General features: G+C 48.8%; 1 protein-coding gene across 2 annotated transcripts in view; it reads left to right on the top strand.

The window, feature by feature from the left end:
• The first annotated feature begins 27 nt into the window (after nucleotides 1-27).
• Nucleotides 28-19,794, top strand: part of LOC117155971 (homeobox protein aristaless) — a 62,518-nt gene continuing 42,751 nt past the window's right edge. For both annotated transcript variants that reach the window (XM_076619911.1, XM_076619910.1), the window contains exon 1: nucleotides 28-1,527. In XM_076619911.1, the coding sequence (XP_076476026.1) occupies nucleotides 1,383-1,527 (145 nt within the window). In that variant the 5' untranslated portion in view covers nucleotides 28-1,382. The remainder of the gene's footprint in view (nucleotides 1,528-19,794) is intronic.

Below are 19,794 nucleotides of genomic sequence, written 5' to 3'. Positions count from 1 at the left end.
GAGGTGGAGGGAACTCGAACGCGAACATTGCCGAACAGGAGTTCGCGATACGCGTGTGCTCGGTGCTGGCCGGTTCTGCTTTCTCGTGTTCGCTCGTCGCGTGGCTGCGTAGAACCGCGCGCCCGACATTCTCGCCTGTTCCCCTCCATTAACTGTCACCTGTCAACTTTGATTCCTTCAACGACCGGACGAACGACCATCGATCGTCCTTGAGGCAAGAGATTCGTGCAACTGGTGATCGTAACTCTTTCGCGGATTCTATCCTGAAATCGAACGTTCGAACGCGAACAAGTGACGTTTCGTTGGATCGTTCGTACGTACGCTTTCTCGGCGAGTTTAATCGCGAGATCGAGGCCGACTCGAGAAACCGTAGAGAGATCGAATGGGCGGGCAGGGGACGGTGTGCAGTGATCGAGCGTACCAGACAAGGAACGATCGATGATCGAGCTGTTAATTCGATCAATTGATGGAAGCAGAGTGGTTGCGGTAAATTCGCCGCCGACGAAGACTCCGAGCGAACGATAAGCACGATCGAGAGAAAGATCGAGGCATCAGCAACAGCTCGATAGACTCGGTTTAGACCATTGACTGATTCCAGGTAAAGCGAACGTCATGAACGTTGGTATACAAACATAGTGCAGGAGACAACATAGCTCGTTGATCGTTTTAGTTTGCAATGATACGCGCAACACTTAACGATCGGATCGATTACGAGCGAGCATCGTCCGATATTCTGCTTTCCGTGGCCAGATTATTCGTACTGTTAGAGCGCATCGAGTCGATCTAATCGCCGCCAACGATCCTATCGTCTTTGGAATCGAGTGCACCAGGTTTGCGGAAATTGAAATCGAGACCTACACGTTCGAAAGATCGCGAAATCCATCTGGATGGAATTGTTGGACACCTTGAAAAGAGACGCTGAATCGCATCGCGTCAGGTGGTCGCGCAATCGAGGGACAAACACCAAATTACCGGCTCGTTGCCGATCCATCGGATAAGGATCTGATATTTCATTGAAAAAGATAAGAGGAGTAAGCGGCCCGATTCGTATCGCTCGACAACGAGATCGAGTATCGCGAACGAAAATTGTGGCCATATCCGCAAACGAAACGTATCGTACGTTTCGATCGACGAGTCTTTGATTAGGGGAAACGAATCGTCAAATTTCCGCGACGTTCGTATTGAATTCATGAACGATAACAGTTCGAATCATCGATTATACGGCACGAATCGTACGAGATAGCAGTTGCGTGCTGTATACCATGCGAATCGACGAAAGGACGATACGATATTCGCGCGTACTGTGAGAGGACGTGTATACGCGCCTCCTCTTTTCCCTCGATTAACGTTCGACAAGTGAATCGTCCGTATCGAGAACAACGATGGATCTGAGCACGACCCCGAGAAGAATACCCGAGGGTGTATCCGAGCTTCAGAAAACCCGGGTCGCCAAGAGCGTATTCAGCATCCGGAGTTTGGTGGACGTCGGGGAAACGGAACTTGCCGACGATATGGAAAAGACGCAAAGTGAGTTTCGCCATGTAACGATATCAATTTCTTCTTTCTATACTGTTTACACAGAAAGATGGCTTTATTACCGACGATCGACCGGTTGGTACTGCACGGTCGAGCGAAAGTTTATTCGCCTACGGAACGGAATCGCGTAAACGCGTTTCGCGATAACGTGGCTCGTTGGAAAGAACCGGCGGATTCCGTAAGCTCGTGTCGTCTGCACGCTCGCGCACGATTCCATTGAAATCGCGTAAACGTTGAGTGTCAGAATTCCAGGGTTTCGTAGCCGGCTCGGTGCTGGCCATGACCATTTTTCCTCGCGACGCGACGATCGGAAAGAGATCGGGACGATCGAGGAGACGAACGTTCTAGGAACCGCGAGCCGTTCGACATTCCACGACCGAGAAATGCTCGTTGAAGCGAACTTTTTGCAGGCGAGCGCCTTTTGTGCTTACTGCTTCGCCGGGAACAACCAGTCCTTGTACAGCACTCGAGTCAATTAAGGCTCACTTATACTCGGTAAATTGCGATAAGACGACGATTAAGTTGAAATTAGTTGCTTGCCCCTCCCCGTGGCCATCGGCAAAAACTGTATCAATGTCGTTATTGCCGACACGTATCGAAGGTAAATTAATACTCGTTTCCGACCGCTCCAATTAAACGTTACACGAAACGAGGTGGCTTTCTTTGGTCGGAACGACGGATTGCAGCGGTCGCGCGTCTTCGTCCCAGGCAGCGTTCGGTGGTCGGAGATTTCAATGACGTTACGCCGCTGTTTATCCGCTCCCTTGGGACCGGCAATCCTACTCGAGCGAGATGGATATCTGCGAAATGGAAAATCGTCGACGACTGGATTTTGAAATGGCGCGGAAACGCGTTTGGCGCGACTCCGCCAGTCCGAGTTTCTAGCTGGTCGATATGCAAAATAGCCGGCGACCGCGATAACTCGCGTTACTCGACTTTTCTCCCTCGGAAAATAAATAGCAAATTACCATTTAACCGTTGGCGATAAACCGAAACGAGCTCGCGCGATAACGGAATCTCATTCTGCGGGTATACCGTATCGCTCTGTTATCGGGTAATTAACAAGATAGCGCGCCGATTAACAAATTACGAACGTCGAGTCTTCCAAAGAGACAATGTTGCGTATGCAGACCCTGCGAGAACGCGTTCTCCGACCAACGATCGCCTGTCCTTGTCAGACAACGATCGCTAATATGAATATCAAAATTTTAATATTTAGAAGATAGAACTTATGCGTCAAAATAGCCTCGATGCCATTAGCCATTCGAATGAGTCATTCGAATATTCGTAAAACACGGTGTAACTTAGCAGCTAACAGTTCCACTAACAAGCTTCTGTAGTTAATCGTTGAACGATTAACAGTCGGTTCGGCACAAATATGGCGTAACGCGATCGTTTTTCTGCCTCAATGTTTCCCAAACGTTTCGAAAATACCGTCTGCACCGATTAATTGACCGCCATGCGCTCTTTCATCGTTGGCCGGAAATGGTGGCCGAATCGTGGGTTAACTCTCGCCAATAAGACTCGACGAACGAGGGGGTAGTTCGCGGTCGATTGGTTTCGAGGCAGAAGGGTCGTCGTTCAACGAGGGTTCTCCTCGTTCTAATTCGACCACCCTCGAGAAAGAAATGGCGACGATTCGCGAGGATGGGTCCTGGCGTACACCAGGGGCACGAGATCGTTGCGATTTCGCAGCGATGGCATTGCGTTTCCGCATCTTCGATAGCGAAAAGATATTTCTTTCTCGATTAGGCGTATTGCTTACCATCGATAATACACTTTTATCGAATCGTACGATCGCCGTAAGATCGCGATGACGCCTCATGGAACTTAGATGTGGTGATAATACAGATAGGAAGCGAATAGTTTCGACGACGACGAAAACGACGACGAAAACGACGACCGGTAACAACGAGCGAGCTGATTGCGAAAAATAAGGATACCCTTCTCTCAATAATGCGCGCCAGGAAAGCCATAAATAACCAGTGCCGGAGTTTTACGCGTGCGTACACGATAGAGCGCGCGGAACCCGGTGATTGGTCGGCTCGGTAGAGCCGCTAATTGTGTTTTATTAGCGTTCTCTTTCCCCTCGCCGCCGAACATCCACGATGCTCGCTAACTAACCTCCGCCCATGTACTAACTATAAACGACATTGTTATTAAGAGTCCTTACGCTGTATCAAAGGGCCACACAGTCGCTCGCGTGCGTATAAAACGCGTGGACACACGGCTGCTACTTCTCCGTTGCCTCGTTAGGGGCTGTTAAGGAGCTACGGCCTCCGAGAATCGCTGCTTTCGTCGTCCACGCCCGACCGTTTGACGCACGAAACCTTGGCGATCGTTTTCCCAGTCTCGTTCGACTATTTTCTTTTTATCGCGCGCGCGCGCGCGAGAGAGAGAGAGAGAGAGAGAGAGAAGAGATAATTTTCTATGATTCTCTATGGTCTTGGACGAGGTAACTTCGAATTCGAAAGAGAAGGCGGCAACCAGCTTACCGATTTCGTTCTCGTCTGTTCGAGAGACTAGCGAGGGGGCCCGATGTTCTGAAAGAGGAGAAGAAGAAAAAACAGACGGAGCAGGAGGAGGATGAGGAGGAGAAGGAGCGTAAAAGGGGCGAGGGCAAGTCTTATTACGGCGAGCAGAGTCGGGCATGCCGGTGCAATCAAATAAATTAGCCGGAATTACGCGACTCGCGAACCGATGCTAGTGTAGGCGCGCACCACTCGTCCTCGCCACCAATTAGCAGAGCTTTATCCCGCTCGAAGCCTCGAGCATATTTCACCCGGGCCAGTTACGTATCGTTTTCCAAGAAATTCGTCGCGTCTCTCCAAACCGCCGTCGCTTCCCTCGAGCTCGGCGATTCGCGCGTTGCACCCTGCTTCGCCCGATCTTCGTCCCGTTCCATCTGTCGCATCGTCTTCGAACTTCTTCTTCAGCTGTCGTTCACCGTGCAAAAGCTGACCGAAAACGGTGTTAAAATTTTCTCGATCTTTCGAGGCGATCGATGGCTACTTAAGTGGAAGGAACGCTGGAAAATACCGTACCGTTGTACGTTTCCCCGGAGCGGCGAAACGACGTCATTTATCCATCGGCGCGGAGACGACCGGAGCGGATGCTGCGCTCACGAAGGGGTTAATCGAACAAGTTCGACCGCGCGCGAACACGAACGCGGAGTCCATCCATTCTCCGAGCGCGGCCCATTAAAGCGCATTACTCGGCTAATACTCGATTGCAAAATAGAACGAGCGGAAAGAAGAGGAACACGAAGGGAAAGATCGAAGTGGGAGGGAGACGGGCAAGCCTATCTATCGCGGAGCATCGATCTTTGCGCGGCTCGCTTCAAGAGCTCGCGAAAGCGTTCCGCCCGTGCGGTAAGACCGGTGTAATCGGGTAACGAGCCACGATCCTCGTGGGAGTGAGGATGTGGCAACGGCAGTGTTTTCTAGGTTCGGGCCTAATAACGGCAACAATATCGAACGAACGGCAACGCGTCGCGAAGCGAAACGGTTACCGCGTATTGTTGCGTGACGCGTTATTAGCCGATTGGCTCATTAATCGCTCCGTCGGCCCGAGACGGCCGAACCACCCTGTTCCCCCACCCTTTCCATCCATTTCGATACCGAGTAATTGCTAATCGCTAATTGCGAGCTCAAACACTCCATCCAATTAACCCTCCTACTACGGGATTAGACTCGACTCTCGACGCCCCGATGTTTCACTACGCGTCCAACGTTCTCTCTTTCTATCCGTCCTGCTTCGTTTCACCCTGCGTTTCACCCCGCGTTTCAACCCTCCTGCTTTAACCCAGACCCGTCGATCGTAAATTACCAACTTTTCCAGCGTGACGAGTCCATTAGGGAATTCTCCGGGTCTACCTCGCGGTTCCTCTCGGCCCGCTTTTCTCTCCGAACGAAGGGTGGGGGACGAGTCGATTTCGAAAGTATAGTTCTCCTGGTTTTTAATAGCGATCACCTGTTAACTCGTCGAACTTGGGGCTAATCGTTACCGAAATACCGGCGTCATGTGCCGTGCGGTAAACGAGGGTGCGATTTCCGAGCCTCCCTGCCGCCGTTAACGAACGTTATCCTTCTCCAGTTTCGTTCGACGAATCTTCCTCTCTGGAAGGAACGTAAGCGTAAACAGCCCCATATGCGCGCTGGCTTTGCTCGTCGACCGACAGAAACGAGAGAAAAAAATTGGAGGCGAGAGACGGGGAAAAGGTTTACGTACCCCTTTCGATCAATTAGGGCTAATAAATGGCGTCCACGGTGGGGTCGTTGATGACGATGGAAGAAGGGAACGGAGGAAGGAGGGAAATATTATTCGAACGGGCCGTCAGGTCTGTGGGTTTATGCTATTAAAAATGTAAATATCTGCCGGCGGCTCGTTATCGGATGTAAATATGGCGGCAGGCCGAAACAGCAGATGGGAGGGGTGAATATCCAGCTCCTTTGTTTCGTTATTTATTGGAATGTGGGCCATGGCTGCGAGAAACCCACGCTTATGCGCTCCACCGTGCTCGAGCAACCGTACTCCTCTTTTGCCTTCGACCCTGCCTTCCCGAACGTTTCAATCTATTCGAGGTGGTAGGGTATCGGTATCTTGTGTCCACGAGGACCGCGTGTCCGCAGGCCACCGCCAATTAAAATCCGAATAATCATGCGAATCGGCTGAATTCTATTTAATCTTTCCCATTGGCCCATTAGCTGGACGCATACTATGGTAATTCGATTCTGCTTTAGCTCGCGTATTGCGAACGCGATACGACCGATTCACGTCCCGTACAGATCGGTACCACGATCGTCGATCGAAACGATGTCTCGCGTTCTTCGGTGGAATTTTGTGAATCGGTCAGAAAGGCACCACGTCGCCGCTTTCCCTTTCTGTTTCTGACGTTTTCGGCCGCCGAGTTTTGATATATGACCCGATAAAACGAGACCCAAGGCGAGCCCCCGGTTAAATATCGGACGGAAAGCGTTCACCTCGTTAACTCGTTCCTCGCTCGCAGAGAACGCGTCGACGCTCGAGGAAGAAAAAGATCCGAGTTGGACGAAGATGGGAAAAGCTGAGCGACATCGTGGTGCGAGCGGACACTCGCGGAACAAGCGACGTCTGTTTGAAAGTTTTATTAGCCTTCGAGAACTTTGCAGTCGGTGTTGATGCAACGTCATTGAAAATCATAGATTGATGTTTTTGTCAAAGTGAAAAAAAAAAAAGAAAAAAGAAAAGAAAATGTACGACGAACGAGCGAGACTAAAAGAGTTTGCACGATTGAAAAAAATCAGTGGCTTATCGTACGGTTATAAATACTTTGACTTCTTCCAATTTAATAAATTCCTATCTATCCACTCGACGGACGAAAAAACAGCAGGAGGAAAGAATATTATGCGTGTCCTGAATCTTTCAATTACCAACGGATAGGAGTTTAATCAAGTTTGAATACTCGATACGTTTTTTGCTCCCTATGTGCGTAATGTGACTCGGTGCCATGCGATCAAATAATAAATTACGATGTCCGCCTTAATGAAATACGACGGTAAGGCGACAAGGGGTTAACCACGACGATCGAACTCGTACCTCCGTTGCAAGCGAGTATCGCACAGTGGAGTCAGAGTAACGCAAGGCTGGCGCAACGAAGGTATACCGCGAGAAGTAGGTACGTCAATGCTGTTATCAGATCTCGCCGTAGGACGAGATTGTTTAGATTATCGGCAGGTGCGTGCCTTAATGACCGGTAAAATTATACCCGTAATTACGGACGTCCTAAAAATACGCGCAAGACTTTCGAGATCCCTTGTAAAGATAGGGCGAAAAACGACGTTTCCGAAATGCGACGTTACTTCGCGACGATATTAAGGGCTGTCGATTACGTGCCACGCGTTCGATAAACGGATAAAGCGAAGTCGCTACTTTAAGACAGTTGTAAGAAGCAACTTTTTACTCGGGCTGGCTGCTCGACGCCTGGCTCTATGGAGCGCGGATTTTAGATCTCGCGGTGGAATTCTCGTTAATATTCCAGAGTCAATTAAAGAACACGGAAAGCGCGTGTCGATCGATTTTCTGGGGGCAGTTTTTTGTCGCCATGCTGGACACGCTTCGGCAGACCGGAGAGATTGTGCTTCTTTTTCCGCGTTCGCGAGTCGAGAATTGGACGGACTCGTGGCGCGTCTGATCGCTTCTTTCCTTCGATTCAATCTCCTCTCATCCGGTTGGACGGGCACTGTTTGCATTTTTTCGACAGCCTCTACGACTAAATTTTTCTCTGGAGCCCCGAGGAAAAAAGTTTTTTAATGGTCGTGCTTGACGGGACACACCGGAACGTATTCTCTCTCTTCTCTCTCTGTCTCTGTCTCTCTCTCTCCCTCCCTCTCTCTCGTCACCAACAAAGACAACAACGACGACTTCTTCGACTCGGCGACCCATTAGACTCGCTTTACCGCGTAGATAAATTGAACTAAAGAAATATCCTAATTTATGGTCTTAAGAACGTAAGTGGTCGTTACCGCGATCTCGATAAGTTCGCTACAACGTTGCTGACATATGTTGTCCGAGTGGTCGGTTAATTCGTCTGGTATCTGATTGCGCATGAAACGAAACGCCCGAGTTTATCCTGCTGTCGCGATCGCCACGAACGGGTCTCGTCGATCTGCTTGCCAATCTCGAGAAGAGCTAATAGAGACGAGTCGATCTCGAAAGAGCGACGGCTCTTTTCTTTTTTTTTGTATCGCGTTACGAGCTAAATTCGATTTGTCCTTTAATCGTGCACAATAGAGGCGCGATGTAGCACGGCCGTAACACGGCACGGCGCGCAGGTGTTGCCCGGACGAAAGCCAGCGTAGCAAAACGCGCCGTTTTATCGGATCTCCGTTCTCCTGTTCGCCGCGTTGCCAATCTCCCTTCTCGTACCTGCCACTAACAGTTCTTTGTCGTCGTTCGTCACCGTGCTCGTCATTAGTTCCGCGCCACGAACGAACCATCGTCCGTCGCCCGTCGTCATTCCACGATCAGCTCTCGTTCTCCGTTCTCGTTCTTCACGGAGAACGAACAGGCTACGGGGTTTCGCTTTGCTTCGCGTTGCCTCGTCTCGACTAGATAGAGAGACGGCAACGAGTCGACCGACAGTTCGCTCCAGAATCGAATTATCCGCAACTATGGTTCGGCGACGGTAGAACCGCGTGACGTTTTCGCTTCCTGATCGGTCGCCTCTTCTCGGCGCAAGATTTATCGAATCGCCGGTGAACCGAGATGAGCCTCGTACCAGCGATCGTTTTGAGTGATTCGAGGAGCGAATGACGATTCCGAGAATCCATTAGGAAACACGGGTTTAACACGATTGTCGATTTGGAAGCGCACCGGTCGAGACCGGACGAGCATGCCAGAAATACCGGCCGTTCGTCGGTGGCAGGACAAGCATTCCTGGTGACGGTGGCCAGCGAGCAAAGTGTTTTCCGTAAATTCGGTTAAGATAGCAGGCCCACCATGAAGTCGTCCCGCTATTCCAGCCCGATAACGTCTCGTCTCGTCCTTCCAACGGGCTCGTTCGAATATACGCGACACCGCGAACATTATACTTGCATCGATCCACACTCGAGATCCCCGTAGATCGTCTCAATTAGGCGCTAGGTAATTGCGATTACGCCACGTCTACGAAAGTCGAGAGTCTATTCCGAAATCGCGTGCATCTTCCGCTTCTTCGTTTTATCTGGCTTAATTAGTTGGCGGGGTAAGAACGCGAGGATTCTGGCCGCATTAAAGGCGCCACGGCTGGCGACAAGACGAGGATGCACGCGTTCACGAGCGATTTGCTTCGAATTTTTGTACTCGCGATGAGTCGTGCAGCGAGTGGCCGCGATCACCTGCGGACCCGCATTAAGCGTTCGAGGGTCACGTGGCGTGGCAAAGCCATTAGATGCCACGGTCCTGATCGGTTAAGAGTAGCCACTCGTTCCTCCTTTCTTCTCCTTCTTTTTTCTACCGAGGTATTCCGCTATCTACCGGACGGGTGCACGCACCAGCAATGAAGAGGCACTTACGATTAGACCTCTCGAAAGTCCACTACGCCATGGTCCACTAAAAGTTGGCGTTGCTCGTAAATCGACCCGAACGCGAGCATTTGCCCGGAGAATTTTTCTGTCGGCCCGTCTAGACGCTTCACCGACAGCGACGAGATAAACAGCTTCGTCTTCGCAACGACCGGATTCCCTATCGTCGAATTCACTCGAGCCAGCGTCTCTTCGCCCACTTTGCTCGGAACTTTTCACGAAATTCGTTTTTTCGGTTACGATCGCGAAGAAGGAGATCGAAGATGCGAACGAGATACGAAACGGCAGGATCGGAGCGACCCGATTCCACAGTTTACATCGGCGCTCGACCATGTTGGTTGTTACAAAACAAACAAGGGTCGTTTACCTGCGAATTGGTCGCGAGGCCATTACGGCACTCTCTCGCTCGAACACGGAAGGTTTGATTTATATTCATTTTAGCGGACAATCGCACTTGTCGAGAATCATGGATCACCTTGGTTGTTTGGCCCGTATATTAAGATTCCTAATGACGATATCGTGGAAGCCGGTTAATACGGTCGTGGTCCCTGGCACGCCGCTTAATGGATTCTCAGAACTTACTTGTTAGCTCGCATGATTAATTTCGCATCGATGGACCGCTAAGAAATCGAGAAACAATCCTTACTCCTCGTACCTTGTACGAGTGTTTCCGGGTCGTTCCCCAAATAATATCGGTCACGTGTGTTAATATCGATCCGAGATAAAGTTCCAAATCCCGTCGGGATTTCCGATAACTGCGCAGCTCCGCAGACCAGGGACGATAATTTCTTCTAAAAGAGACCTTGCGATCGTAATCTCAACGACGACACGATGGTAAAGCGATCTCGCTCGGGTGTACGTGCGAACGAAGCGAACCGAAAGAGGGTAAGAGTGGAAACGAAGGTGTGGTTAGTCAAGGAGAGAAAGACGGAACGAGAGCCAGACGTGGCGGAAGGGTAGGCACGGGTATCGCGTGCGGGATAATCAACGTCGGGCAACATTAATTATCGTTATCACAATCCTCGGTCTGAAGCGTCGACGAACGAGAGAACGCAAACCGAGCGTGTGCGCGAGGCTAGAGGCCGCGTGAGTTACGCAGTCGCGAGTCCCGAGCCAGGTTCAAAGGGACCGGCTACCCTTCTTCGCGTGCCTAATCCACACGGTCTCGCGAACCTTTGCCCTGCTTCACCGAGCTAGAGGCAAGTTTCGTACGTTCAAGTAGACATTGTACTTGGATAGTCTGAAAGAAAAGCCGGTCACAGATTCCCTCTATTCTCTACAGTTCTATTTTCGGTCAAGATACTTTCCTTCCTCCGCTTCTTTTCATTGACCGTAATTAGCGCTGGTCTTTCGCTTTCCTTCGCCGTTTCACTTCGCTGTTCGATCGACGAGGGTTCGTCTTTCGTTCATCTTTTCGGCTGCTGCGACAACGTAGGTGCCTTGAGGTCCCGGTTCCACGATAACGACTAGACACGTAAAACGAACCGAGTAAAATATTGAACGATCGTAGGAATTTTTTCTAATTTTTTTTTTTATGAAGCGCGTAAAGTAATATAAAATAATACGCGAAGCATCGTTCCGCGCCCGGTATGCTTTTACGAGTCTATTTGCTGAATATTTTCTCGTGACTCCTGACAGGACGTAGGGATGGATAGCAATGTATAGGATAATTAAAAACTAAGTATCAATAGGTACGTCGGACGTAGGGAGAATTAAAGATTCGTCGCGTTGATTAGCCTCGTCCCTGAGAGAGAAATCCATTCGTCCGATAAAATTCCTAATTATCGTGCAATCCCTACAAGGTGATATACCCGCTTAATAAAGAAGAGATATATATTTTTGAATTCGTTTTTAGCGTTTCGCGTGTTTCGCGAAGGTATCACGGAACGCGTGTAAACGAGATAACTAAAATTCTGTTCTGCCGCTACGCACCGACTTGCACAGTTCGTTCGCGTGCAATGCGTTGTTTAGATGAGAGATTTCTGTGAGAATCGGGTCGCGTTGCGTAGCCATTGAAAGATAGCCGGGCAAAAAACGTCGCGTGGATATCCGCGGGACGATCGAGTCCGGATAATTGGCCGCGAGTCGAGATCCTTGCCTTTAACATCGATAAATCAGTTTGGCCACGCGGCGAGCTAAAAATGAGAAGTTTATTCGCGAACGATGGCTTTTTGCCCGGCACGTTGCTACGTGACGATCGTTCGTTTCGACTTTAACGAACGATACGCTGACCGAAGCATCGAGAATTCGGCCGGACGATCAATTACGAGCAATTACGCCGGCCAGCGATCGGCCATCGAATAGATATTCCAGAATTCCTGCGTTACGAGTTCGCATACCGTTCGACTCGATCCGACCTGGCCGGATCTCTACTTTTTCTCGATCATTGGCACGATAATTGTCGCCATTGCTCCGTTGAGACTCGTCGGGCAAATTTTCTCGTATTCGGGTCAGACTTCGTGTCGCTAGTTGTTGCTTCGCGAAAAACACGCACGATTTAAAAAAGAAAAGGGCAAAAAGCAAGAGAAAAAGAGGAGAGAAAGATGGGCGTGTCGAGGGGAAGAACGGTAAATCAATATGAAATTATCGAGTCCATTTGGGTGTTTAAGTGGTCTCCGAGAAGAGAATAACTGGATCCAGAGTCCTTCGAGCGACCTTATCGCGAAGCAGAGAATGAGTCGTACACGGTGAACGACAACGAATAGGATAAGAGGTCGTTACGGATGGACGAAGAGAAACTTCTTCGTACGAAAATCGCTATCGATCGTAAGCGACGTACGAAGGCGAACGGCCTGATCAGCGGCGTTTCGATCTGATCGCTACAGACAGCGGAAATGATTATAATAATCGGAAAATAATATTTTCTATCGAATTCTCCGAGATTCGTTATCGATGAGGTGCGTTAGGAGCTGTAGTCGTCCGCAGTTGTCGTAGTATCGTTAAAAGCAAACTGCAGGTTCGATTACACGTGTTTCTTCGAAGCCATAGATAAAAGTAAAAGGCCATGAAATACTCGGCGTTTCGATTAACGAAAGGCGTAGATAAAATGTGGTAGCTCGGCGAATGGGCGGAGCGGCCGAGAGGGGCGCGTATATAAACGCGTGTAAATCGATGAATGCTCGGGCAAATCAAAGTGTCGCATAATTACGCCGATATACACGCCGGCTAATAATTACAAAACGCGCGACCAAGAAAGAACGACGCACAATTAGGAAGTATTACAAGTTTTACGAGTGCATATATAATTCAGATATTGCACGGTGAAACGAGCCGTTCAACCGTCGTCTCTTTCGCTCGTTTTTTAACCACGCGAATCCTACCCATCGGATCTGGATTTTTATTAGCCGCAGCTGCGTTTTCCGAATCGTCGCGTAAATACTAATGTGTTTACGATCCGGACTCGTGAGTACTCCTCTTTTTTTCAGTTAAGTTTATTACGCGCCCTGTCTGCCATCGCTTCACCGGATAATATAAACCGGACGTTTTCGTATCTATTTTCCTCGAATAAACGAGTTAATTAAACTGCTCGAATATCGAGGTTGCCCGCGAAACGTATAAAAACGAGCGACGACGGTGCCCAAAATCGATGAAAAATGAATCGATCGTATATCGTGACTCCGTATACCGTGCACGTCTCGCACAACTAAATGCTCGACGACTCAATTACCGTTTCCCCTTCCTTCGGAATGAAAAAAGTAGCCGCGAAAATGCAGACCGCGGCCGATCGTGAGACCGTCAAACCAACCGTACATGACGAAACGCAAGGTAGACTCGATAAACCGTGCCAAACCGTGGCAAATCTATTACGGTTGCGTGTCCCTACCGATATAATCCATTGGCGAGCGTGCCTCCACGAACACCGATAATCCTACTACCATTCTACTAACTGCCTACCCAACCGTCGTTATCGACGCGAGATCTCTCGCTTTTGTCGTTTGTCTCGATCGATTCGTCAAATCCGACGTTTTTCCTTAATTTGCCGCTTCGATAACGCGAAAAATCGCCACACGATCGTTGTATCGTGTCTCGCCTACTTACCATGATTCTTCGTTATTGCCTTCGATTACCTACTTAAGCTCGATTTATGCGACGTTATCGTCGCGTCTTACCTATGTGAAAAAGCTGAAAGTTAGGCTGCTACAAGATGACAGAAGGAATTAAGCTATGCCAAGCGTTCAGCAGCGATAAAGTTTATCGTCTGTAGCTTGTACGTTGTAGTTTCAATATGTTGTCGTTTGATCCTCTGTAAGGAATTATGAGACGATCGGAAACGACATCCGGAAATTGCAGACAGGAACGTTCGATACGAGAACGATGGATTCGACAAAATGGTATCGGCAAAAGGTAAACGAAGCTAGCCCGCGTATCTTGTATCGAGTCGCGTGCTTTGTTTCGTATCATTTAACGTCAATATAATGCCGCTTGGTACGATCCCATTGTGTGTTTTTCTAATGCACTCGGGGCACGAACGTCTCGCGCAAAAATGCCGATCGTTTTGCACGATAAAGCGCTCCCTAATGACTGGCAGCGAGCGAATAAATTTAATCGTGCCGGTAACAGCAATTAAGGATATTATTATAAATCTTTCCATAGTGTACGCTAATGGTGAAACGAACTTGCTATACCTTTCGGATAATTAATCGAACCGTGTAAGAAAACGCCAGACCGCCTGCCCTCGTGTGAAATTCCTTGCCATCTTTGTCTTCGTTCGCCGTCGATTTCGAAACTACGAGCGTTCTGTCCGCGAAGAAAGATCCTCTAACCTTCTATCGAGCTTCGCGATTTCCTTCTTCGTGACTTCGTAGGAGCCACGATAGCTCCGGGGTGAAAAAGCACGGAAGAGTCGTGGAGACCAGGCGAAGATAATGTCTCGGGACGGCGATATAATTCAATTCGTGGCAAAACAGACTGGTCTGGACGAAGTACACAGGGTGTAGAGAGTATAAGGTATACGGTCGAACAAGTGGAGGTAAATGAGATCCGGTTAAATTTGAGTTTAGTAAGTTAGCGCAAAGTTGGCGGAACTCTGTGGTCCGTCACGCGGGGCACCGAGAATAGGGAACACCGTGCACCGTGCACCGTGCACCGAGCACCGAGCAGTCAGCGATACCGTACACGCGGTGTAATTGCAATTAGCATATATCACATTGGCGTAGTTTGGCCAAAGAAGGCGAACTCACGCGAGCCACCACTGGCGTATCCATCCATCGTTTCGCACAGGGACCAACGTGTTTAACTCAGCGATGCGGCGACGCGCTAAGAGTATTGCATATTCCGATAGTTCTTAAATTAGTGCTTTTCTTTCGTAATTAAATATATGTTCCGCGCTGCAGATCTTTAGAATCTCCATTCTGTACGCTGCTCTTTTTTTATCGTGCAGTTGATGTTATAAAAGCGGTGGTCAATGTTTGATACTGGCTCGAGTAAAACTTGTTTGGAGTAGAGAATTATAAAAAAGGAAAAAAAATAGCTTGATCGGATATACCGTATCGCATTACACAAATTATGTTACGTTTTCTCGCTACACAGTCGCGGGTTAAACGAATACCGTTGTCGACGAGGCTTGACGAATGTAATGTAGCAAAGGAATAGGTTAATCGTTAGACGAAAGAACGGCCCTTAATTAACGGGCATTAACGGGTTAAGTGTACCGTAAAGTAAGATGTTTAGATCGGTTGATACAGCCTGGTCAAATGTCTTCACCGAGATCCGAGCACATGTTGCAAAAGTGGAGTAAAACGGACGCCGTTGGAGCTCCGCCCGAGCTTTCGATACGATCCTTTCTCTCTCGATTATTAATTCGTTTCTAAACACGAGCAGCACGCTAAGTAGATAAGGAGAACGATCTCAGCGTAGAGCAGGAAACGTTTCCCCTGCATGCGACTAAGGCGAGATGATTATCGTATCATCGCGTTAATTTACGCGACCGTTGAATAATTTATTTATGCATCTTTCGCGGATAATAAGTGCAATAAAAAGGTAACGCGACATTATCTGCTCACGCTGTTCAACGACCGAAGGATTATGTATCGCATATTTTTCCTACTATTCTACGTTATTGTTCCAAAAAAGGCTTTGCTTGTTTATTATACTCGATAAATAAAACGAAATTATGATATATATAAATAGCAAATATCAGTGGTATCGTTGAGATCGCTGATAACATACATGTGCATTTACATAGGTGCAAACGCTGGATGATTAATTTCGGTTGGGGGTTTGCGAGGTACTTTTTAAACACATTAATAACGCGATAATAAATTTTTCTCATTTCCTGTATGCATAGCCTTGTTGCTACCTCTTACTTAAACGGCATCGAGCCAGGGTCGTTCGCTCGTCTCCTTTCGTTTCCCCTAGATTCGACCATTCCATTCTTCGTCGGTTACGTACACAGTAGCGCTAGGTGCGCGTGTGTCGTGCCACATCGCGCGTCCCTTATCCGATACTATCTCGTTGTTCCTTATCGACTGCAATTTGCGATGCGCGTTGCTCGCGATAACGACTTTTTACAGGGTGCGCGAGAAACGAACGTTCTATCCTGTGCTATTATTTCCATCGTACAGGGCGGCGAGCGAAGCCAAACGGAATCTTTGAGGATAAGCGAAACACTCGTTAGGAAAGTGGAAGGAAATTTCCTGGCGTCACTCTTGCAGCGAAAGGTCGCGGCGCGAGAGTTAAACGTCGAGCGGACGATGTCGTTGAAAAGTGACGACGCTTGTCACTGGAATTAGCGCGAGCTGTAAAACCACAGAGACGTAGAACGAATTTTATAGCAGGGCGAGTTGATTAGCGCGACATTGCGCGGGCTACAGCGTAGAAAATTTGCGTGCACAGCGTAAAACGTGGCGGGTGACGTTTACGGGGTCAGTAACGTTGTCGCTTTTGCCTTCGAGTCCGGGATTATTTCTTCCTAATCTCCGTACGAAGAAGAAAGGGTAAATAATACGCGTTGCCCCGTACGGAGGACGACGCGGGGAAAGCTAAAGACGGATAAGGCATAGTTAGTTGGCGTGACAGTGTACCGAAGATGTGCTTATCGTGGCAACACTGTATGCTAACCGTGCGGCCATCTTTGATGGTAATTACAATTAACAGCAAACCGGGGATGTCGTAAAATGCAATTAAATATTATTACCTTTCCTCTAATGGTTACCGCGACCGTGAGCGCAAGCCGTACATTTTCTCGAACGTATCGACGTACGCTGGCGTATAAATTCTTATTAATAATCCATTAACGCGCGGCAACGAGGATTCGCTAAACACGACGCTGGTCTCAATTGGTATTTTCTAAGGAGGTCGTCGTTGTTTACCGTTCGACTAATACAAGCGCGTCGTCCTTCCGCGCTCGCCGCCGTCTCCACCGAAAGGAAACAGTTTCTTTCGCAATCTTCTTTAACAGCGACAGAGACGTATAATGGGCGAGGACGAGAAGGAAGAGGAGAGAAAAGTGGAAGTTGCGGCCGGCGATGATCTAGCGAGGAAGCGTGAAGCGTAGCGCGTTGTCGCCATGCGACTAATTGTCAGGGACGGTTCGAGTTTTCAAAAATTCCAACAATAAAGTCGCTCGAACTGGAGATTAAGTTTCCGAACGGCTTCGTAAAGCGTGTACCTCGCTTGATTCACGAGATCGAGGTATTTGAAGGAGGCAAAAAGAAGGGAATAAAAGTGGCTGAGCGTTACGCTTTCTTTCCCACATTCTGTACAAAGATATTTACGAAACGACGTAACGAACACACGGTGGCGTGTCGAATCGACGTCACTGGTCGCGTTGACGTCTTCACTTTTGTTCCCCGTAACCGTAGGAGACCGTGGCAACTCGGATAATAATCGTTTTCGATCGTTTTCGTGATCGGGGCACGCTATCGTTGATGCGACCGGTTATCTATGGACCTGTAACTGGCTCGAAAATTCACGCTATCATCGTGCCATAGTCTTCTCCTTTTTTTTTTTTACCTGTCACCGATGTCTTTTCGGTGAGATCGATTAAATATCGGAGGAGATTTATCGCCTCGTCGCCTCGAAGAATAGCTTAAGAACGCGTTTTAATGAAACCGTTGCTGCCGACACCGGCCTTCGTCGAACGATACCAACCATCGTCCTTGATCGTATACCAACCACGGAATAACGATCATAATCCAATAACGAAACTACGCTTGATTGGGGTTTTTCGTGTAAAAAAACGATTCGAGCATCGAGCCATAAACCAACGCTGACTTTATCATCCACGGTGATCGAACACGAGGAAATTCACGAAACCGAGAGAGGCGTGTATTATTTCCGTAGCCGGCGAGGTGGTCGAGACGAACCACCACCTCGTTCATTCGCTTCACCATATTAGAGACCACCGAGCCTTCGATTCCGTGACGTACGCCAATTTCCGGTACCGCTCTGCTCAAATGTTAACCGCGCGCGAGGAACGAAACGAAAACGACACGAGTCCTCTTTCCTTCTTCGCCACTCTTTCTTTCTTCTCGTCTCTTTTCTTCCCTCTTTCGCTACCCCCCACCACCTCGTTTCCGGCTGGTGCGCTCTTCCTTCGTTTCTCATCGCTTTTCCATCGGCGGTTCTGGCAGAGAGATCGCGGCTAGCGAACAGGAACGATCGCTACGACAGCAGAGGTGGAAGAAAGGGAAAAGGATAAGGCGAAGAAGCGGACAGAGAGAACGAGAGGAGTAGGAAAGGGCAGAGATGCTGAACAGTGCTCATTGGACGGTTGCATTTTATGCGCTGGACCGGCCTCTCCTGTAATTGGTCGCCACTCAATTGCCGCTCATTAGGTAACTGCCCGTTTTTTGCACCGACTGTGACTACGACCAGCAATGAAGCTCCGGCTAAAAAAAAAAAAAAAAATTTATCCCCTTTCCCGCTGACCTCTGTCGTCCCTCTACCCTTGCTTCGTAATAAGACACTTCTCTCGTGTACCGATCCGTATAAATCGCTCCTACTATCCGGTCGTTCTTGAAACGTCGAGCGAGAGTTCATGGAATATCGCGAGGGATTCGAAATTTTCCTACCATTCGGCGAACACGCGGTGGAAGAAGCGAAAGGGGACGGAACGTCCTTCGTTGATCTTTCCTGTCTCGCTACGAGCACTCACCCACACCGAGACGAGGTTAGATTGCCGGTAGATGACAGGTTGGCAGTTCTTTGTCTACCTTCGAAGACTATAGTTGCTCCGGCCCTCTTTTTATATCGTAAAATTAGTTGGCCGCGGTTTCCGGTCTCTGATTCCTCTTCCCCGTTGATTCTGTGTCCCCGTTCCTAACTCCGCGGCTAAAGGACGATTTGCCACTTTTACGGAGAACACCGGAACTTGTGGAATCGATTCGCGGAACGAAAGTCTCAGCGACGCCTTGGCATTCCTGCGTGGAAACATACGACAGAAGAAAAATAGGAAAGCGCTTCGTACGCCGACTGTGGAGGAAAGTATCGAGATCCTCTCGATAGACTCATTATCGAAAATATTAATATCGGATAAACGATCTCGATGGTATTTTCTAAGCTACGCTGAAAGCTGGTCGTGTAACTTTTCCAGCTCGTAACAACGATCGTCGATGATAATATCGACAAAAAGTCGTACATGCCGTATATACTGCGAGACTACCGATCACGTGGCGTATAATAATCCGTGCCCCAAAGGTCGATTACCATCGAAAAGCAAAGTTTGTTCCCGTGGAAGGTGCGCGAATTAATTGCCTCGGGGCCCGGTGGATCGTATTTCACGGATAGATACAACGTCCCGGTCTTGTAATTTCCTAGGATCGCTGTCACCGGTTGACACGGTGCTCGTAACTGAACTTAACGCGATCTTGATTGGCTATAAACGATCATTACCGAAGAGAGGAAATTACGTTGGCCGATGAGCGCCTTCTGCTCGTCAGCCGCTCGATACCGCAACATCGGGCATGATTCTCGGTACCGCGAAGGTGCCAGCAACGTGTCGTTACAATCTTTGAATTTATTCGGCCTATCTGCTTCGTATTTCACGCGCACGGCCCGCTCCTACCGAGTATTTCGTCAATCATAGTAAATCATAGTCGCTTTTATCGCTACCCTTGTCGCCTCTGGTACCACGAACGCTAACTCGTTTCGTTCTTTCTATTCCGCTCTGAACTTGATATGTAACACGAACACTGACCAACTGACGCGATACGTTTGCTATTTTCTCGCCTGATACCAACACCGATACTTACGATCACGAGGAGTTAATTTTGTT

This window comes from Bombus vancouverensis, chromosome 7 (assembly GCF_051014615.1).
Source record: "Bombus vancouverensis nearcticus chromosome 7, iyBomVanc1_principal, whole genome shotgun sequence".
In the NCBI taxonomy this organism is placed as follows: Eukaryota; Metazoa; Arthropoda; class Insecta; order Hymenoptera; family Apidae; genus Bombus; species Bombus vancouverensis.
Note: the sequence above shows the minus strand (reverse complement) of the source record. Positions and strands in the feature narration are given on the sequence as shown.